General features: G+C 36.4%; 1 protein-coding gene across 6 annotated transcripts in view; it reads left to right on the top strand.

Moving 5' to 3' along the window:
- The window catches only part of Ganc (glucosidase alpha, neutral C), a 63,575-nt gene that overhangs the window by 12,932 nt on the left and 30,713 nt on the right, over nucleotides 1-19,930 (top strand). For all 6 annotated transcript variants that reach the window (XR_010047999.1, XM_003475441.5, XM_005006230.4 and 3 more), the window contains 6 exons: nucleotides 2,962-3,144; nucleotides 8,259-8,304; nucleotides 14,371-14,437; nucleotides 16,486-16,582; nucleotides 17,607-17,787; nucleotides 18,001-18,154. Coding sequence is in view for 5 of the 6 variants with exons in the window: in XM_003475441.5 (XP_003475489.1) it covers nucleotides 2,962-3,144; nucleotides 8,259-8,304; nucleotides 14,371-14,437; nucleotides 16,486-16,582; nucleotides 17,607-17,787; nucleotides 18,001-18,154 (728 nt within the window). In the remaining variant the exon portion in view is untranslated. The remainder of the gene's footprint in view (nucleotides 1-2,961; nucleotides 3,145-8,258; nucleotides 8,305-14,370; nucleotides 14,438-16,485; nucleotides 16,583-17,606; nucleotides 17,788-18,000; nucleotides 18,155-19,930) is intronic.

The raw sequence follows: 19,930 nt of genomic DNA, 5'->3' as shown, positions 1-19,930 counted from the left end.
GTGGCACAGATCTGTAATCCCAGCACTTGAGAAGCTAAAACCAGAGGACTGCTGCAAGTTCAAGGCTAGCCTGGGCTAGTAAGTGAGTTCAAGGCCAATCTGAACTGTATAGTGAGACTTTGTCTCAAAAAAAGGCATATATATGTGTGTATATATATAGATACACATATACACAGAACAGGACAGTCATGAAAGGACAGAAGACAACAGCTTTCTGCAAGCTACAGAGAGAGGCTGCAAAAGAAACAGATACCTTATACAGCCTCCAGAACGTAGGAAAATAAATTTCTGTTGTTTAAGTCATGTAGTCTATAATATTTTATCTTGGCAATAGTAGCAAACTGATACAACTAATGGTAAACCATGGCATTAAATGACCAAGGTACTTAAACTATTATACATGGTCAATGAAATAAAATGTCTTTTAGAACAGACCAAATTGTAGGACCATAGCAAGTTATGATTGTCACTCAGCACTCTTAATTTCCCTAAAGAGGTTAATGAAAGAGAACAACATTCTCAGGATTAAAAGTTCTTAATTTGTGACAATATCAAAAAGCTAATGAGTTTCTGTGATTCTCCTAAAAGTCTCTCAATCTCTTATAACTAAAGAGTCCTTGTAGCTGACAATCAGATACATGATTTGGATACTGCAGATGCCTAAAGTTTGAAATCATAGCCTCCTCAGGTCTTTGAATGTGTGAGATTAATTGGGAAAAGGTAGGAGCTCTTAGAATTGAATGGCAACATTCAGGAAACTTTGGATGATTCTAAGTACACAAAACTACACTGAACTTCCCATTCCAGCAGAAGCACCTCCTTCTGCTCTACCTGATGGTATTGACCCTACCTTATTTGAACACCCATTGTTTTTTGGTTTTTTGGGTTTTTTATCGGTACCGGGGATCGAACTCACGACTGCCTGCTTGCAAGGCAGGCACTTATGCCGCTGAGCTAAATCCCCAGCCCCCTAACACCCATTGTTGACCTTACCTACAGCAGATTCTACAGAGGGCTTTTAGTGTTCCTTCTTCACCCTTACACCATCCTTCAGTGTCACCGTACCCATTGTCAGTCAGTCATGTCACATCTTGCACAGAGAATCTATTGCAGTCAAACCCAGGAAAAAATGCATGCATGCAGAATTGTAAGATTTTTTAATGGTGAAAATCTGGGACACATACATGGAAATAATTTCTGGAGAATTTCTAGACTTGAAGGAAAGAATCATTTTAGATCAGGCTAGGTCCTGGGGCATAGCTCAGCAACACAATGCCTGCTTGGCAAGCATCAGATTTTGAGTTTGATTCCCAGTATCCAAAAAAAAAAAAAAAATCAGATCAAGCTAAATTTATTGGCACAAGAACATGTGCCAGAGAATACAGATTTGATATGTTAGTTTGAGCCACTAACAGTGGCACCCATTGTTTCTTTGGTTGATTAACTACAAATTGAATTCAGCTGTGAATTCTAACTGAAGTTAAGATACACAAATTCCATAACACAGTGTAGAAGAAATGATCCCTGGACTTAAGAAGATAAAGATGTGGAAGTAAATTTGTTATGTACAACCAGATCACATAGCCCTGAGCCCTTCTAAAGAGGATCCAAAAGGCACTCCTTGATTGAGAAATACATAGGTGTGAGAACAGGTGGAAAGTACTATAGTGGATGTCTTTCTTTTGGGGACTAGATAATGGTAGGAAATGATGACAGTAAAATGAGCTCCCTGAATCAGTAAAGATGAGACCCTGGGTACAGAAGCAAGGTAACAATATTTAATTCAGATGTAAAGTGGTCATAATTCTGTAATATGCCATAGGCCCCACATGGTTCACAAAAATGATCTGACTCTCAGGGTAATTAGAAATTTGTTCTGGGCTCCATTAGTCTAGAATGGTTTGACTAAAGTCCTAGTGGATAGAAGAATCCAAAGAATTCTATCCAGGTTTAATGAACAGTAAGATACAGCCCCTCAACCAATAGTAGGCAGTTAGTTGCCAGGACCCAGGTATCTTGATTGAAAAGAAAATCTAGAATCAATGGATAAGGACTAAACAGATAAAATAATAGCAAACTAAACCAGGCATTGTAGCATACCCTGTAATCCCAGTCACTGAGGAGAATCACAAGTTTGAGCATAGGCAGAATAATTTCATGAGCCTGTCTCAAAAGATAAAAAATGCTGAGGACATAACTCAGTCATAGGGTACCCCTACCACTAGGGCATCCTTAACCAAATCCAGTAAGAAAAACAAAGAACATAAACCATCCCCTTCCCAGCCATCACTAAAGAGTCCTATTTATCAAGGTGACAGTGCACTAGAGGAAGGGAGATATCTAGACTTCTGAGGGATGGTTCTGAGTGTGTATCCTGAGGATCTAAATTATTAGAGTTCGATACCAGTCAGGCAATAAATAGTTAAGTAAAAACTGACCTATTAGGGCTGAGGATGTGGTTCAATGGTACAGCTCTTGCCTTGCATGCATGAGGACATGAGTTCAATCCTTAGCACCACAAAAACAAAATAAAACTGACCTATTTTTGTCTCCTGTGAATCTAATCTATTCTATTCTGTCAGCTTCTGAATTTACTATTGGAGTGAGAAAGAAAGTGTTTAAATTCTATGTACCAACATTATTACTAGTCTTTACAGACAGAATTGATGACAGTTCAATTTTTTAAAAATGTTAGTGTGTCAAGCCCTGTACCAAGTTCTTTACAGACAGTCTCTCTTGTTGTTGCTTTTATTATTTGTCCTGTACAGAGAAGGAAGCAGACCTAGAAAGATTGGATAACTTTGTTATCCTGGTGGACTTACATTCAATACACACTCTTGAATGCCAAAACCTATGCTCTCAATGACAGTTTTTTATTACCCATTCTATGCTGTTAATTTGAGTTGAAAATCATGTAGAGCCATGTAAAAAATTTTTTCTCTTCTTTGCTTTGTTTTCTAGGCTGATTTCATGCTGCAAGGATACAGGCAATCTGATACTGTCTGATGAAAAAGGATATTTGAAGTGTCATATCACAGAAAACCCATTTAAGATAGATTTGGTATCTGAAAAAGAGGTTGTAATGAGCATAAATTCCCTGGGCCAGTTATACTTTGAGCATCTACAGATTCCTCCCAAGCAAAGGTATTTTTTACATTACTTGACACCTACCTTTACACTGATTATGAATACCACTTCCTAAATATATAACAAATCATCACAGAAAGTCAGTTTTCCAGCGAGGTACAGTGGTACAACACTGAAGAAGGCTAAGGCAGGAGAATAGAAAGTTTGAGTCCCACCAGGGCAATTTAATAAGAGTCTATTTCAACTAATCAACACATAAACAAACAAGAAGGACCAGGATATAGCTCAGTGTGTTCCATCATCACCAATACTACAGAACAAATGAGAAATATCATTTTTTCATCTCTGCAGATGAATATAGGCTTTGTGACAAAAACGATTCCCAAAGTTTTGAGAATTTTATCCTTTAGACACATTGTGACTGATGGCATTCTCTACCTTTTACACCCTTCTAAATAAGCACAATGTTGACAAATGGTATATGAACTAGCATGTCTTCAGAGTGTCACTTTATTCCCTTAAAATAATACCAATAACCAAGATTTGAATAGTAGGGATTTTCTGGGACAGTGCATTTGATCAAAGTTGTTTATTGCAGTTCATGTGATTAAAAAGGAATGATAAGAGCAGACAGTCTTCTTCCATTTTTTTAATCACTTATAGTTTTAAATCTCCTAGTTTGTAGTTCTTTGTACTTTATCATAATGGTAAACATTATTTAGTCTGCAAAAAGCATTTAACATTCATTATCTCTACATGGTAATGTTTTCTGAGATTCTACTAGGTTTTATTTTAAAATTTTAATATTAAAAATGCCTTATTTAGGCTGGGGATTTAGCTCAGCGGCATAAGCGCCTGCCTTAGAAGCACCTGGTCGTGAATTTGATCCCCACTACTTAAAAAAAGAAAAAAAAAAGCCTTATTTCCTCAGAGGCCAGGGATGTAGCTCAGTAGTAGAGTCCTTGCCTATCATATACCAGGCTCTACATTTCAAACACAGTACCACAAAAAACAAACACAAATACCCTCCTGGAACTAAGTGATTATAGCAATGATACAGAATATGAGTTCAGTGTACAAAAATCAACTGCTTTACTGTATATCAACAATGTACAAGAAGAATTTGAAATAAAAAACATATTTTACTATATTATATTAGAATCCAAAACATGAAATATTCAAGTATTAATCTAATAAAATATATATAAGATCTATGTGAGGAAAACTATAATAGACTCTGATAAAACATTTGAAAGACAAGACCTGATGTGGTGAAATCAAATAGTACCATGCTGGCAAGGCTGCAGAGGAAAAAGGAACTCTTCAGTACTGGTGGTGGGAATATAAATTAGAAAAACTATGAAAATCGGTGTTTCTCAAAAAACTAAAACTAGAAATTCCATTTGACCCAGGTATTCCCCTTCTAGGTATCTTCCTGAAAAAGTTAAAGAAACCATATTACAGTGATATATGCATACCTATGTTTATAATTCATAATAGCTAAATCTTAGAAGCAGACTATATGTCCAACAGATGAATAGATAAAGAAAATAGGGTATTTATACACAATAGAGTACTACTTGCTATTAAGAAGGATAAGCTTGGATGGTTTATAGGAAAATGGATGCACCTTGAGACCATAATGTTAAATGAAATATGTCAGACACCAAAGGTTAAATATCACATGATTTCTCTTATATGAAAAACCCAAAATATAAAGAGCAAGTAAAAGATAATAGGAAGTAGGGAAACAGATTTTTCTCAAAGGGGAGGGAGATCAAGAGATGGGATAAGAGAGGGAAAAGGGATGAAAAAGAGAACTGAGATGTATTATGTATGTGTAAACTCTCTACAAGGAATGTAGTAGTCATTGTGTACTACAAACATATACTAATAAAAAAAAAGGACTCGCTATAAAGCTGCAGTCATCAGCATAGCATGGCTGTAGAGAATGGACAGTTTGATCAATAGAACAGGATAGAGAGATCTGAAAGAGACTTACATAAATGAAGTCAACTGGTCTTGCCAGCAAAGACAATAAACTAGAGCAGATAGTCTTTTCATCTCTGGAACGATTAGACATTCACATGCAAAAAAATTAATCTAACCTTACACCCTTCAAAAAAAAAATTTTCAAAATGAATCAGAGACTCATATGTAAAACAAGAAGCTGTTAAACTCTTGGAAAATAACATAGAATATCTAGGTGACCTTGGGTATAGTGAAGACCTTTTGAATATAACAGAGAAACAATTGACAAGCTCAACTTCATTAAAATTAAAAAGTTCTGCTGTATGGAAATTTCAAAAGAATGAGCAAACAAGCCATTGTTTGGCGAAAATATTTGCAAAAGACACATGATAAAGGATTATTATCTAAAATAGTCAAAGTACTCTTATAACAACAATAAAAAAATTTTTTTTGAGACAGGATCTTGCTATGTAGCTCAAACTTGCCTAAAACTCATAGCAATCCTCCTGCCTCAGCCTCACAAGTGCTGGGATTACAGGAATACATCTCCATATCTGGCTATAAAAAGATTTTAAAACCAGAAAAAAATTTCTTTGAAAAATCTGAACAGTTTTCTCACCAAAAAAATATATATCTCACACAAAATATATATCATACATCATCAGGGAATTGCAAATTGAACAGATTCCATGACACCTATGAGAATAACCTAAATCTAAAACTCAATAACACCAGATGTTGAACAGGGTGTGGAACAACCTCATTTGTTGTTCGTGGGAATGCAAAATGGTAGAGCCATTTTTGGGAGACCATTTGGCAGTTTCATATAAAAGTAAACACACCATTACTATATAATGTAGCAGTAATGTTCCTTGACATTTGCCAAATGAATTGAAATTTATGCCCACAGAAAAACCTGTACATAGAATTTATAGCAACTTTATTTATACTTGCTAAACATAGAAGCAGCCAAAATGTCTCTTAATACATAAATAGACAAACTATGGAATGGAATACATTGTTTAGCACTAAAAAGAAATAAGCTGTGAAGCCATGAAAAATCCTAGAGAAAATTTAAATGCGTATTACTATGTGACAGAGCTAATCTACAACTACAGGTCACAATAAAAAAAAACTATAGAGACAATAAAAAGATGAGTGGTAGCGATAGGTTGTGGGGAGAGAGGGATGAATCAGCAGGACACAGAAGCATTTTAAGGTAGCAGAACAAGTATAGATAGTGCTACCATGGTGAATTCATGTCTATACTTTTATGCAAGCACACACAATGGGCAACACCAAAGGTAAACCCTAACATAAGCATTGGATTTGGGCTGATAATGATGTGTCAATTCAAGTTTACCAAATGTAACAAAAGTACCAATGTGGTATGGGACAGCAGTAGTAGGGTATATGGGAACTCTTTACTCTCTGCTCATTTCTGCGGTGCACCTATAACTGTTCTAAAAAATAAAGTCTATTAATTTTTGAAAACTTTAAAATTTTAACTTATGTAAGGAAAACCGGGCATGGTGGCATATGCCTGTAATCTCAGCACTCGAGAGGCTGAAGCAGGAGGAGTGCTGCAAGTTCAAGGCCAGACTGGGCTACAAAGTTCTGAACTGCATAGTGAAACCCTGTCCCAAAAAACCAAAAAGAAAAAAAAAAAAAAAAAATATATATATATATATATACACACATATATATATATACACATATATATATGGAAATATGTATATTATGGAAAAATTTTATATGTACAAAGAAAATTTTTAAGAGATTTAAAAATTAATAGGTACAGTATAGAGCTCATCTGAATCAATATGCAAAAGAATACCCAAATATTTGATGCAAACTGCAGCAATTCATATTAATATGGTGAATATCAAAAAATTACAAATTGGCTGGGCATGGTAGTGTACACCTGTAATCTCAGCACTCAGACAGCTGAGGCAGAAGGATCACTGAGCTCAAGACTAGCATGGGCTACAAAGTGAGTTCTAGGCCAACCAGAACTGCATAAACAAAACCCTTCTCAAAAAGACAAAAAATAAATAAATATTGAGTAAAATAAAGCATATCCAAAAGAATATATACAGTATACTTTTATTTATATAAAAATTTAAAGGCAAAACCCAAACAGTATTTTGTTTGAGAAATCGCGTATATGTAGAAATAAAACATCAAGGGAATGATTAACACTAAATTTCATAAAGTGATTACCTCTGCAGGTCAGGGTGGATATGAATACATTTGAAGAGAGATACACAGGTGCATCTGAAGAGAGGAATGAGCTGTTCTGGCTGCTTAAACTTAATGGTGTATCAGAGTTATTATTATTCTTTGAGCTCTTCGAATACAGTATCTATTTTATCTACATGCTGGTTTAATACTAAAGCTAAAATTAATGCATAATGATTATGAATAAACAATTTACAAAGAAATAAAAGTACCATTAAATGGATAAAAGGTAGTCTACATCATTATTGATCACAAAAAATACAAACTAAAGTACATTATCCTTTCTAAACTTTTAGAATAAGGGCTCAAAAGATCAATAAATCCAGTGTTAAGAACGTGAGAAGACAAGCTCTCAAATGCAACTGTGGGGGCTGGGGATTTAGCTCAGCAGCATAAGCACCTGCCTTGCTAGTGTGTGGTCATGAGTTCGATCTTCGGTACTGATAAAAAAAGAAAAAGACAAAAAAAAATGCGATTGTGGGTGGCAGCGTAGTCACAATCTTTCTGGAAGACTGCACCATGTTATTGTATGTTAGAATGTCATGCAGGGAAGAGTGCCATATACTACCTCGTTAATTTACATTCTGTTGAAATATTATGAACATGTGTTACATTTTTAATAAAAAATTGATAAATGTGTTTTAAAGAGTTAAGAAAATTCATATACATGTACAGTTATATAAGAAATCAAGCTATTAGTTTAAGTTCATCATTAACATTCACGTTTTTGGGTGTTTTGTTTTTCGTTTTTTTGGTACCAGGGGTGGAACTCAATGGCCTCACGCTTACCAGGCAGGTGCAACATCCAGTTTTAAACATTAATTTACTTTTATAATGATGTTTTAAGTTAAAGGATATAATTTTGAGATCCTAAAAGGTAGAAATTAAGATCTTTGTCATTGAACAAAATTCTGTTATTCTTTCCATTGGGTGAACCAACTTTATTTTTGTTAAAACAGAGCTACCAAAGAACATGAGAAGAGTACATCAATTGACACATCTCAGGTAACATAGGTTGAACAAGTTGTTATTTTCTTTGCCACCATCATAATTATGCGGTATGTAATGAATTCTGTTCTTCCCACAGAAGGATACTGCTCCCCTTACCATCACTTATCACCTTATTGATTTATTCATTCATTTATTCATAAAATCAGACTGAGCTTGAATGCTTGCTTTTTGCTAGGCATTATTTTAGGCAAAAATAATCAATCTTGAATGAAACAAATATCAAATCAGTCCTCATAGAATTTGTCAATCTCTTGGGGAAAGCAAGCATTAAATACTTAGGAACAAGAGAAGTTTTACAGAAAGGTGCTGTGGGAGAATACAAGGGACTTGATGTAAGAGGAGGGCCTAAAAAAACTTCCAAAGGAAGTAATATTAAAGTTGAAACTGGGGCTGGAAATTTAGCTCAGTGGCATAAGTGCCTGCCTGGCAAGCACGAGATCATGAGTTTGATCCCCAGTACCAAAAAAAAAAGGTTGAAACTTATACACTAGTATGCATTAGCCAGTAAAAAATTGTTTGTGGAAGGGTGGGTAACTACATACAAGAAGGGAAAAAGGAAAGCAAAGGGAAGAGTGGTGAGTAATAAGGTGAGAAAGATGAGCAGGCACTGTTGTGCAGAGTCGTAATAACTATCTTATTCAACAATACTTCCAGGCACTGTTCAAGATATTGGTGGTTCATCATTGAATATATCTTAAGTCCCCTGTTTTGCCATGGAGATTATAAGCCATGTTAATCTATTTTAGCTTATCTTAAGAACAAATGAAAACTGTATAAAAGTTCTAAGCAGCAAAAACACATGGTTTTATTTCTGTACTTTAAAAGATTTATGGCCTAATTATGAAGAGTAGATACTCTAGAAATTTTATCTTCATCCATAGTTACATAAATCTTAAGGGAAGCCTGACAATAGCTATGACTACCTGAAATGGTAAAATAATAGTGCAATAGGAACTTCATATATGGGGCTGGACATTTAGCTCAGCGGCATAAGCACCTGCCTTGCAAGCAGGCAGTTGTGAGTTCGATCCCTGATACCGATAAAAAGGAAAAAGACAAAAAAAAAGAAAAAAAGAACTTCATATATGCTAGGCAAGCACTGTATTCCAAACTACATTCTCAGCCCTAAGTGCTTTTTTTTATTAAGAAGCGATCTATAAGGGGCTAGGGATTTGGCTCAATGGTACAAGCAATTGCCTGGCACGTGCAAGGTCATGAGTTTAATCACTGGTACAAAAAAAGAAAGAAATGATCCATAGTGATGAATCTAAGACAATTTTTTCCCATTTCCAAATAAAGATGGTAAATGCATAGCTTCACACTGAATTGTGATAAAATCTAAAATCAACTTTTGAGGAGATGCCTAATTAGATATCTGATGCTTTGTTGTTGTTGCTGTTTTGTGGTATTGGAATTGAACCCGGTGCCTTCACACTGAGCTACATTCCCAGCCCTTTTGATTTTTTCCTTACTTTAACACAAGGTCTCACAGAGTTGTGTAAGCAGAACTAGAACTCATGATTGTCCTGCCTCAGCCTTGTAAGTGCTGAAATTACAGTGATTTTGAGCCACAAATTCTTTGAAAGAATTTGATAAAAGGTCCACCCCTCCCACACGCCCACGGCATAAGTCAACGGCCAAAGATGTGTTGCAGGAAATCAGGCTCCCTGAGGTAGTCAACTTAGAATTCAACATAATACAGAGTGGGGAGCCCCAAACAGATGGAGATGAATTCTCTCGTCCCAAGAAGAAATTAAGGCAACTTGCCAACCATCTGAGGTCCTGCCGTGACTTGCTAAGATCCTGCCACAACTTGCCAAGCTGTCCGAGGTCCCACCACTTCGACTCACTGGAGGCACAGTTACATTGAGTTCAGGGGTCAGCGAGACGAACGGAGGGCTGAGTTGGCAGGGTGCCTACATCGACCTGTGGTGAGTGACAGGAGTGGAGCCATTCCATGAATAGGGGGGCTCCAGCGGATGACATTCTGGGACCAGGCAAGACTGGCAAGTACAAGGGGAAGCAGTGACTTCAGTCAGTTGTTCCCTTCCCGAATGGGATTGGTGGAGTGAGCTAGGCCTGGGTCACATGACATGGCTAAGACCCAATAGGTTATCTGAAATCAAGTCCCTAGAGCAGTGCAAGTTTAACTGATCCGGAAGGGAGGCGGCACAAGGTGGTGCAGTGCAGGCCACAGTTTGACTGATCCAGAGGGGACGGGCCATCATATGCTGTCCCTGTCTGCAACTCACTAGCACACAGCCGTGTGAAGGGTCATCTAGCCAGCGCACTTCAGAAGAATTGTAACCAACAAAGAAAGAAACTGGGGCCTCCTGGAAGAAGCAAAAAAAGTGGGAAGAGGAAGCAACAACAGAAAGTCCCCAGGTCCCAACCCTGAGAACATTGACCCAGGACAGGTAAATACAAAGGAGAATGAGAACAGCAAACATGCAATATCAGACACAGCACCAGTGGACATAATGAGATATATTCAGGGCCTCATAGATGAGTTCAAATGTGAAATATTTAGCCAAATAAAACAAAATATAAGAAGATTAATGAAAGAGATACTAAGCACCCCTTAAGCAGACACAGATGGAAGAAGGGAGGAGGAATTCAAAGGAGAAAACCATTTGGTGAAATATATAAAAAAAATATAGAATACATGAAGCAGATTCAAAGAGATCACTAGGAAATTAAAAACTCTATGGAAAGATGGCAAATCAGCTTGAAGGACACTAACAATAGATTATCCAACCTGGAGGACAATTTTGCAATGTGGGAGTATGAAAGGGAAAACTTTTTAAAAATAACAAGGAAACAAGCAGAAACAATACAAAGGCTAGAAGACAATAAAAGGATCTATAACTTGAGAATAAAGAATGTGAATGAAGAAGCTGGGGTACAAACAACAGAACTACAAAGGTTAGTCACAGAAATAACTAAGGAAAATTTCCCAAACATAGGAAAAGGAAATGATATTCTGATACATGAAGCATACAGAACTCTAGCCACCTACAACCAAGACAGAACTACATCCAGGCATATAATAATCAAGATCCCAGAAATTCAATATAAGAATAGAATATTAAAAGTTGTTAGAGACAAGAAACAGATAACCTATAGAGGAAGGCCCATCAGAATAACAGCAGACTTCTCAACACAAACCATCAAGTCAAGAAGAGCCTGGAGCAAAATATTCCAAGTCCTGAAAGAAAATAACCTCCAGCTCAGATTGATATACCCTGCTAAACTGTCTCTAGAAATTAATGGAGAAACAAGATGTTTCCAAGACAAAGAGGAACTTGGGAAATTCGCAACCACCTATCCAACTCTACAGAGAATACTGCAGGACATTCTAGAGAGAGAGAAAAGTACTAGGATTCCAGGAACACTGGCAGAGAGGCCTCAATGAATGGAGCAGAAAACAGAATGAAGAAGATAAGCAGACAACTGATGGCAAAAAAAAGAATGTCTGATGATATAGCCAGTTCTATTGGCGATAATAAGAGACAACACAGGAACCATGGTAGAACTCTTTATACAATGGTCTTATATGCTTATTTCGTTTCATGTGTTTATAGGAATATGTTTTGTTTTGTCTTGCTTTGTTTTGTTTCTCCCTCTAATATAGAAAGGATAGAAATACATGTTAAGACTCATGCATGTGTAGAATCTATAAAGTTTATGAGAACTCATCATATGACACATGATAAATTGAACAGATACTTAGAAGAAAAAGAGACACTAAAATACCCAGTGCTGTTCCTGGAGTGTCGTAATGTGAAACCCAGCAATAGTATTATTCTTTGTTCAGTGTCATATTAGCCTGCTTGGGTTTATTCAATCTCAACATAATTGAAGATATGGATAACTGCATGTATGTTTAAGTGTATAGGATTGATAACCATATTTCTTAGTTTTTGTTGGATAGTTGAACAGAACTGGTTGCAATCTCACTGTTTGAATCCCCACTTTATATGCTCCACGTTAGTATCTTGAATAACTATTTGTAAGAAGGCAATCTGTAATCATCAACTAGTGATTTCTTACTGTTTATTTTTTTGTTTGAAATTATGTATTATTTCTACCCATTTTGTGTTTTGTTTAGTCTTTCTTTAAATTAAATTTTTTTAAAAAGACACTAAAGTACCCAGTGCTGATCACGGAGTGTCATGATGTGAAATCCAACAATACTATTATTCTTTGTTCAGAATGATTTTAACCCACTTTAGTTTATTTAATCTAAACATAAATGAAGATATGGATAACTGCATATATGTTTAAGTGTATAGGATTGACAACCATGTTACTAAGTTTTTGTTGGACAGTTGAACAGAACTGGTTGCAATCTCACTGTTTGAATTCCGACTTTACATGTTCCATTTTTGTATCTGGAACAACTATTTGTAAAATGACAATATGTAAACATCAACTGGTGATTTCTTACGGTTTATTTTTTTCTCTGAATTTATGTAGTATTTCTACCTATTTTCTGTTTTTAGTCTTTCTTTAAATAAAATTTTAAAAAAGAATTTGATAAAAGCTATGAATCATCTCTATAGAAAAAAATGTATTTTCTTATTGTCAAGGGAGTTCATACTCTAAAGCCCATCGATGGACCAAATAAGTGTTACATTAAAAATTTCAGTGTGACTTTAAAAAAAAATGTATATCATCACTTTGCAGAAGCTTGAATTATAAAAATATAATCTTGAAATAATCTCATTTTAAAGAAATATGCATTTCACACATACAAGTTTTTTAAAACATTCATTTTACTAGAAGAAAGACTTGAAAGCTAAAAGAATGTACAGCTATAGATTAAAAGGTTGTAGATCTGAGCATTTATTGCTATCCCAGGTAACTTGACTTCTCAAACCCACATAGCCAGCAGTCTAGCTAGTTAATTGAAGTAGGGAAAAATAGTGCCTACCTCAGGAAAAAAAAGTTCTGTTTAAAGTCTCTCAAAAGATGGAAGTTAGTTGATTCTCAATATTTTGTGTCACAAATTTATGATAAAAATATTTCTTATATATGTAAAGACTATATTTTTACTACTTTCATATCATTTTAGTGTGTGCAAAAAAATTCACGTCAAATGGTATAGTAGTTCCTTAAAAAATTAAACATTTAAAATCTAGCCAGGTGTGGTGGCACACACCTGTCTTCACAGCACTTGGGAGGCTGAGGCAGAAAAATTGCCATGAGTTTGAGGCAGACAGAATTATAGAGTAAGACCCTGTTGCAAAAAAAAAAAAGTTGAAAATTTGATCCAACAATTGCACTTGTAGGTATATACCCAAAAGTGAAGGCATAGCAAGCACTATTCACATAGCCAAGAAGAGGAAGCCACTCAAGTGTCTGTTGATGAATGAGTGCATAAACAAACTTATGTTTATACAATGCAATATTATTCATTAAAGAAGAAAGAATTTCTGATACACATTACATAATGAAGATATTATCCTAAGTGAAGCAAGCCAGTCATAAAAGAACATATAGTGTATGACTCCATTTCATGAAGGACGAGAGTAGTCAAATTCGTATCAACTGTAGAATGGTATTGTCAGAGATGGTGTGAGGAAGAATGGAGAGTTATTGGTTTATGAGTGGGGAGGGCCCATTTAACAAAATGAAGACGTTCTGGAGATAGATTGGTGATAATTCCAATCCAGTGAATTATGGTCCAGAGTACCAGTGAAGTATGGTCTCGAAAATGGTAAATTAGGCTGGGGATTTAGCTCAGTGGCTCAAGCACTTGCCTGGTAAGCGCAAGATCATGAGTTTGATCTCTAATACCAAAAAAAAAAAAGGTCAATTATATGTTATATATGTATTTTATCACAAAAAAATTATGGCAGCTATATAGTTCATAAGGATGATTATTGACATTTATATTAAAGATTTGATTTGTGAAGTGTACTGACATTACAAGTTGTTCTTCTAAAACATGAATCATTTTCTTAGTCTTATTTTTTAATAAGCCAAATATGTTTTTGTAGTAACTCTGTTTATTGTACTTTATAAACTCAATTTGTGCTCTTTTTGTACCAACAGGAAGATCAAGAGGATCTAGGCCTGTGGGAAGAGAAATTTGGAAATTTTGTGGATGTCAAAGCTAATGGTAAATTAAAACCGGAGTAGTATTAAAACAGATGATTCCAAAATGGCTAAATATCTCTAAGTTCCTTGTTATTCTGTAACTTCTGTAAGGTGAACAGAAATCTCAGGTTTGAGTTCCTTATCCTTTTATAATGCATTCCAACAGAGAACTGGTGATTCTATGTATCTGATGGGGAATGTGAGAAAAGTATAGGCCACCTAGAACTCATGACTCAGGAAGAGGCCTGGGACAACTCACTGTTTGCATTATCCAGTAGACTCCACTGTGTGTGTGTGTGTGTGTGTGTGTGTGTGTGTGTGTGTGTGTGTGTTAGAAAGAGACTGAGGATCAAACCTAGGACCTTTGCATTGAGCTATATTCCCATGTCCCCAAACCTTTTTTATGTTTTGTGTTGACATAGGATCTCACTATGTCAGAAAGTTTCCCAAGCTGGATTCTAGTATTCTTGCTTCAGCCTCCCAGAATGCTGGAATTATAGGTGTTTGCCACCATACCTTGATATTCACATTCTATTTTTATGAGATTTAAGTTATGGGAAACTATGTTTTTGAGCTCATCAGCTCCACTGTTCTAATCTAGTGTTCCCAGCTTTTTCATGCCTCCCATCATTCCCATGGTTATCACATATCCATTTGTGACATTTCACATTGTATTAGTTATCTTTCCCATTGCTAGACATGATACTTGATGCTCACAAATTAAGAGAGGACAGGTTTAATTTAGCACACAGTTTGGTCAATTCAGTGCATGGCTCCAAAGCAGGCGTATTATGGCAGATGGCATGGAGAAGCAAGACTGTTTATTTCATGGTGACTGGGGAGTGAAGCAGGGGAGCAGCTCCTGAAAGGATCCAATGAGAGCGCATGAGTGGCCCTCACTGGGCCCATGGAGGTGTATTGACACCTCCATGACACATCCAGAAGCATGCACTACAGATGGTCTAGGTATTTCTCAACTCAATGAAGTTGACCTATCAGCATTTATGGGAAATGAGGATAGAGTTTATCCCTTTTGGAAGTCCTTTTCTGCTACATGGCAGTATATAGTTAGAAAAATACTTCTTTTTCTTCTTCCTGCCTACCCTATAGAATAACAAACCTTCCCTGACTCCTTTAGAATCCTTGTTCCATCTGTTTATTTACAGCGTAGTACAGTAATTACAAACCTTTTAGAATTTTCAGTGATATAAACAGCCCACTGTGCCATGCGTGCCATAGGTTTGCCACTGTTGGTATTCTATAATGACCACAGCTGGAAGAACGTTGAAATTTTTTTAAGTAAGGAGTGGTTTTAAGGCTCTCCTTTCTGTAATATAATGTTTTGTACATTTTCTTTCCACAAACTCCTATAAGTGAAGACCATTTAATGTCAGATACTTTTAATATGAATGTAAATTTATGTCAATGTTATATTTGTACTTTTCCCAGAACTCTAAATTAATTGTGAAATAAAGGACTTTGTGTTTGTTTAAAGGAAATTTATATACCTACAATTTATATACCTACAACAGAGAAATAGTATTTTGAGGAGCTAGGAAAGGCCTTCCTGGTACCCTTGACATGACAGTCGTTATAGGCAACCGTAAGACAAGGATGGCAGTAAAAATTAATTACCTCATAGAAGATGTTCATTCACCCAGCAAAGATTAAAAGTTCAATAGCCTTTGCTCCTCAAAACAAAAAAAGTATATGATGTATTTTACAAAAATTCCAATGAGAAAAAGAACCTAAAGCATTGTAACTGCTTTACAGGTATTTACAGGTAGCAGAGAGATACATTTACTATAAATGAGGACACAGCCTTTAACACACAGTAGTTACAGTTTGTTCCTCACAGAACATGAGTAAAAGTAATCAGAGAGTTTTGCCTGGTGTTCCATCAGTACCTGAATACAGTTTCTTGCAGGGTCAGGGCAGTGCATTTGCTGATCGACCATAGCAAGTTCAGGTCTCCCTAACACTAGTCTAGTCATCTCAGAGTCAACAGAATCTCCTTAATTGATGAGCCTATGGAGGAGCAAAATGTAATCAGCATTCTGATCTTTACAGGTCCTGCCTCCATTGGTTTAGATTTCTCCTTGCATGGATTTGAACATGTCTATGGGATCCCACAGCATGCAGAATCACACCAACTTAAAAATACTAGGTAAATGAAAACCATAATTCTTATAGGAGACTGGTTTGATACTACTTATAGAATTTTATGAACCTTCCTTGAATGGTCAAAGCAGAAGTTTTCAAATTTTTTTAGCAAAAATTAGACAATTATAAAAACTATAATATTGAATTTACTAATACAGAGGAACCAAAATAGGAAGCTGCTACAATTGAAGCAAAGAAGCTATCTTTCTCTTTAGGTCATCACCTTACCTTGCAGGGCTTTTTTGTGGATTTTTTTTTTCTTTTTCTTTTTCTTTTTCTTTTTTTTTTTTTTTTTTTTTTTTTTTTTTTTTTTTTTGGCGTCAGAGATCAGACTCACAGCCTTGCTCTTGCCAGGCAAGTGCTTGTGCCGCTGAGCTAAATCTTTTTTTGTGGAATCTTGGGAGAATGCACTGTGAAAGGTTATTGAACTTTAAAAAGGGCCATTACTCTAAAGAGAATAGTAAGCCAGAGAGCTAAAAAGTATGACATCTCGTATTGCCTGTGATTCCCTCACGGGGATCATTTAGGCTTATAGTGACAGAAAATCTGAGAGCCATCAGACTGAAGGGGAAGAGAGAGGGAGAAAAACAGTCTGGCCAAAGGTGCCAGGTTCCTGAATTGTTTACCTGACAAGTAGGTATAGTAACAAGTCCAGCAGAAACTGTGCTCTCATATCAACCTGGCTCTGTACCCTGCCCTCACCCCAATTCAGTTTGTGATCTTTCCCTGCTCACTGTGGGGAAGTATGTTAGGACATCTCCTTTTGTTCTGGCTGTAGAGAAGTACTCACAAAATGCATCACAGGATTCTTAGTGTGTGCTGACTACTGTAGAGGTGTCACAGGAGACAGATCTTGCCTCACAAGACATGTTTAGAAAAGATAGCTAAGGTATAGGGGTGCCAAAGGAGCCAAAGAACAAGAGTCACATTCACCTAGGTTGGTTGGGAAATTATTAGAGAAGTGCTAAGTGTTCTGTCTATGAATAATACATCTGTGATGGAATTAATGATTCTTATTGTTGTTTTAGGGATGGAGATGCTTACCGTCTTTATAACCTAGATGTCTATGGCTATCAAATACATGACAAAATGGGCATTTATGGTTCAGTGCCTTATCTGCTGGCCCACAAACTGGGCAGAACCATAGGTATTTTTTGGCTGAATGCCTCGGAAACACTAGTGGAGATCAATACAGAGCCTGCAGTAGAGGTGAGCTGTGAATCATGGCTGTGTGTCATACAGAAAAAAGACAACCACTGCATGGTAGTCAGAGCTCTTTGTTGTGGTGGCAGTTCGCTGCCCCCGAAAATATTGCAGTGTAATCAGTGAACGTGAGTACTACTAACAGAACAGACTCACATACAATCGAGTGTTGTAGGTTAAAGATAAATTTCTCAAGTTTTCATTCCATTTCCTTTCCAGTACACACTGACCCAAATGGGCCCAGCTGCTGCTAAACAAAAAGTCAGATGTCAAACTGATGTGCGCTGGATATCTGAGAGTGGAATTATTGATGTTTTTCTGCTGACAGGACCAACACCTTCTGACGTTTTCAAGCAGTACTCTTGTCTGACAGGTATTTGCATGTAGGAGTGCCATTTTTTGTTCCATTGGATTTTTGTCTCATGTATTACCACTGTAAGTTAATTTTTGTTTCATGCTATGTAGAATTTATAAACAACTTATTTTAGCATTTTAAGTGGTAAGCATTCCTCCGCCACCCCTCATCTCATTCAGCTCTATTAAATATGACACTGATCTACAACTGTTCACTGCCTTAACCCCTAATACTTGCCATTTGCCATCCATGGAGCATTTAGTCTCTGGGTGTTAATCTAACTACCTCTAACTCAGATGACCAACTTTTGAATGTTTTCTTCTGTGTTAAAATATACTAATTTAAAAAATAAAATAAAATGCTGATTTTGCAATACAGCATTTTACCTTTAAAAGACTGAAAGAATGGGTAGGGATGGAGCTCTGTAGTGGGACATTTGCCTCAAAAGAGCCCCAAAGCCTCACGTGATCATTGGGATTTTGGGATATGGTTAGGTCACGGAGACACTGTATTCATTGGTGGATTAGTCTATTGATGAGTTTATAGCCAAATGTGTTGTTAGGTGCTGGAGCCTGGTCAGAAGAGTTGATTTACTGGGGGCATAGTCTGGAAGGGATCATCTCCCTCCCTGGCTCCTTCTTTTGTGTTGTGCTTCCTGTCCACCATGCGGTGAGCAATTATCCACAACCAGGCTCTTCTACTATGCTGTTGACCATGCAAGGACTGAAATTTCTAGAACATAAGCCAAAATAAACTTCTCTTCCTTTAATTTGTGGGTATCTCCATTTTTGGGTGGATATTTTGTCCCAGTGATAAGGAAAGTGACTAAGACATATGATCTAGTATGTGAAAACCTCAAAGAATCCACCAAAGGGAGAAAAAAGGAAAACTACTAGAGGTATAAGTTCCACATAGTTTCAGGATACAAAGATCAAAACACAAGCAAGGCATAGTAACATGTGCCTGTAATCCCAGAACATGGGAGGCTGAGGCAGGAAGATCACTGTAAGGTAGAGGCCATCCTGGGCTGCATAGTGAGTTCAGTGACAGTCTGAACTACATAGTAAGACTCTATCTCAAAAAAAAAAAAGATCAAAACACAGAAATCAGTTGTTTCTATACACTATCAATGAAATAATCCTAAAAAGAAATTTTTCAAAATTCTATTTACACTCCCATCAAAAAGAGTAAAATATCTAGAAATAAACTTAACCAAGAAATTGGTCAACTTTCCATTGCTGTAACACATCCCCAAGTCAATCAGCTTATAAAGAGAGAAGGTTTGTTTTGGCTCACAGTTTTGGAGGTTTCAGTTCATCATTGATTGGCCCATTCCTTTGGTCCCATGGCAAATCAGTATGTCATGGTAGAAATGAAAAATGGAACAAAACACGAACAGCCAGGACACAAAAGAAAGAAGATACTAGAGTTCCACAGTCTCCTTGGAGGACAGGCCCAAAGACCTAAAGACTTCTAGGTCCTACCTCTTAAAGTCTTCCCATCATACCTACCTGAGGACCAAATCCATGGGCCTTTAGGGAAACTCCAGATCTAAATTAGAGCAGAAGTAAAGGACTTGAACACTGAAAATAACAAAACATTCCTGAAAGAAGCCATAAGTAAATGAAATGCAAACTTTTGCTCCTTTCAGATTTAATGCTATCTTTTTTCCTATTTTCTCTCTTGGTTGATAATTTGGCCGGCTAGATTAAAAATTCTTTGTGCAAAATTTGATGGTTTCTTTATTGTCTTTTCGCTTCTTCCTCCAAAATCATTCTTAGTTCTATTCCTTTG

This window comes from Cavia porcellus, unplaced genomic scaffold, assembly GCF_034190915.1.
Source record: "Cavia porcellus strain 051 isolate PalLab524CR breed Dunkin Hartley unplaced genomic scaffold, mCavPor4.1 scaffold_6, whole genome shotgun sequence".
Lineage (NCBI taxonomy): Eukaryota > Metazoa > Chordata > Mammalia > Rodentia > Caviidae > Cavia > Cavia porcellus.
The sequence above is the reverse complement of the archived record's forward strand: the minus strand, read 5'-3'. Positions and strand labels throughout refer to the sequence as shown.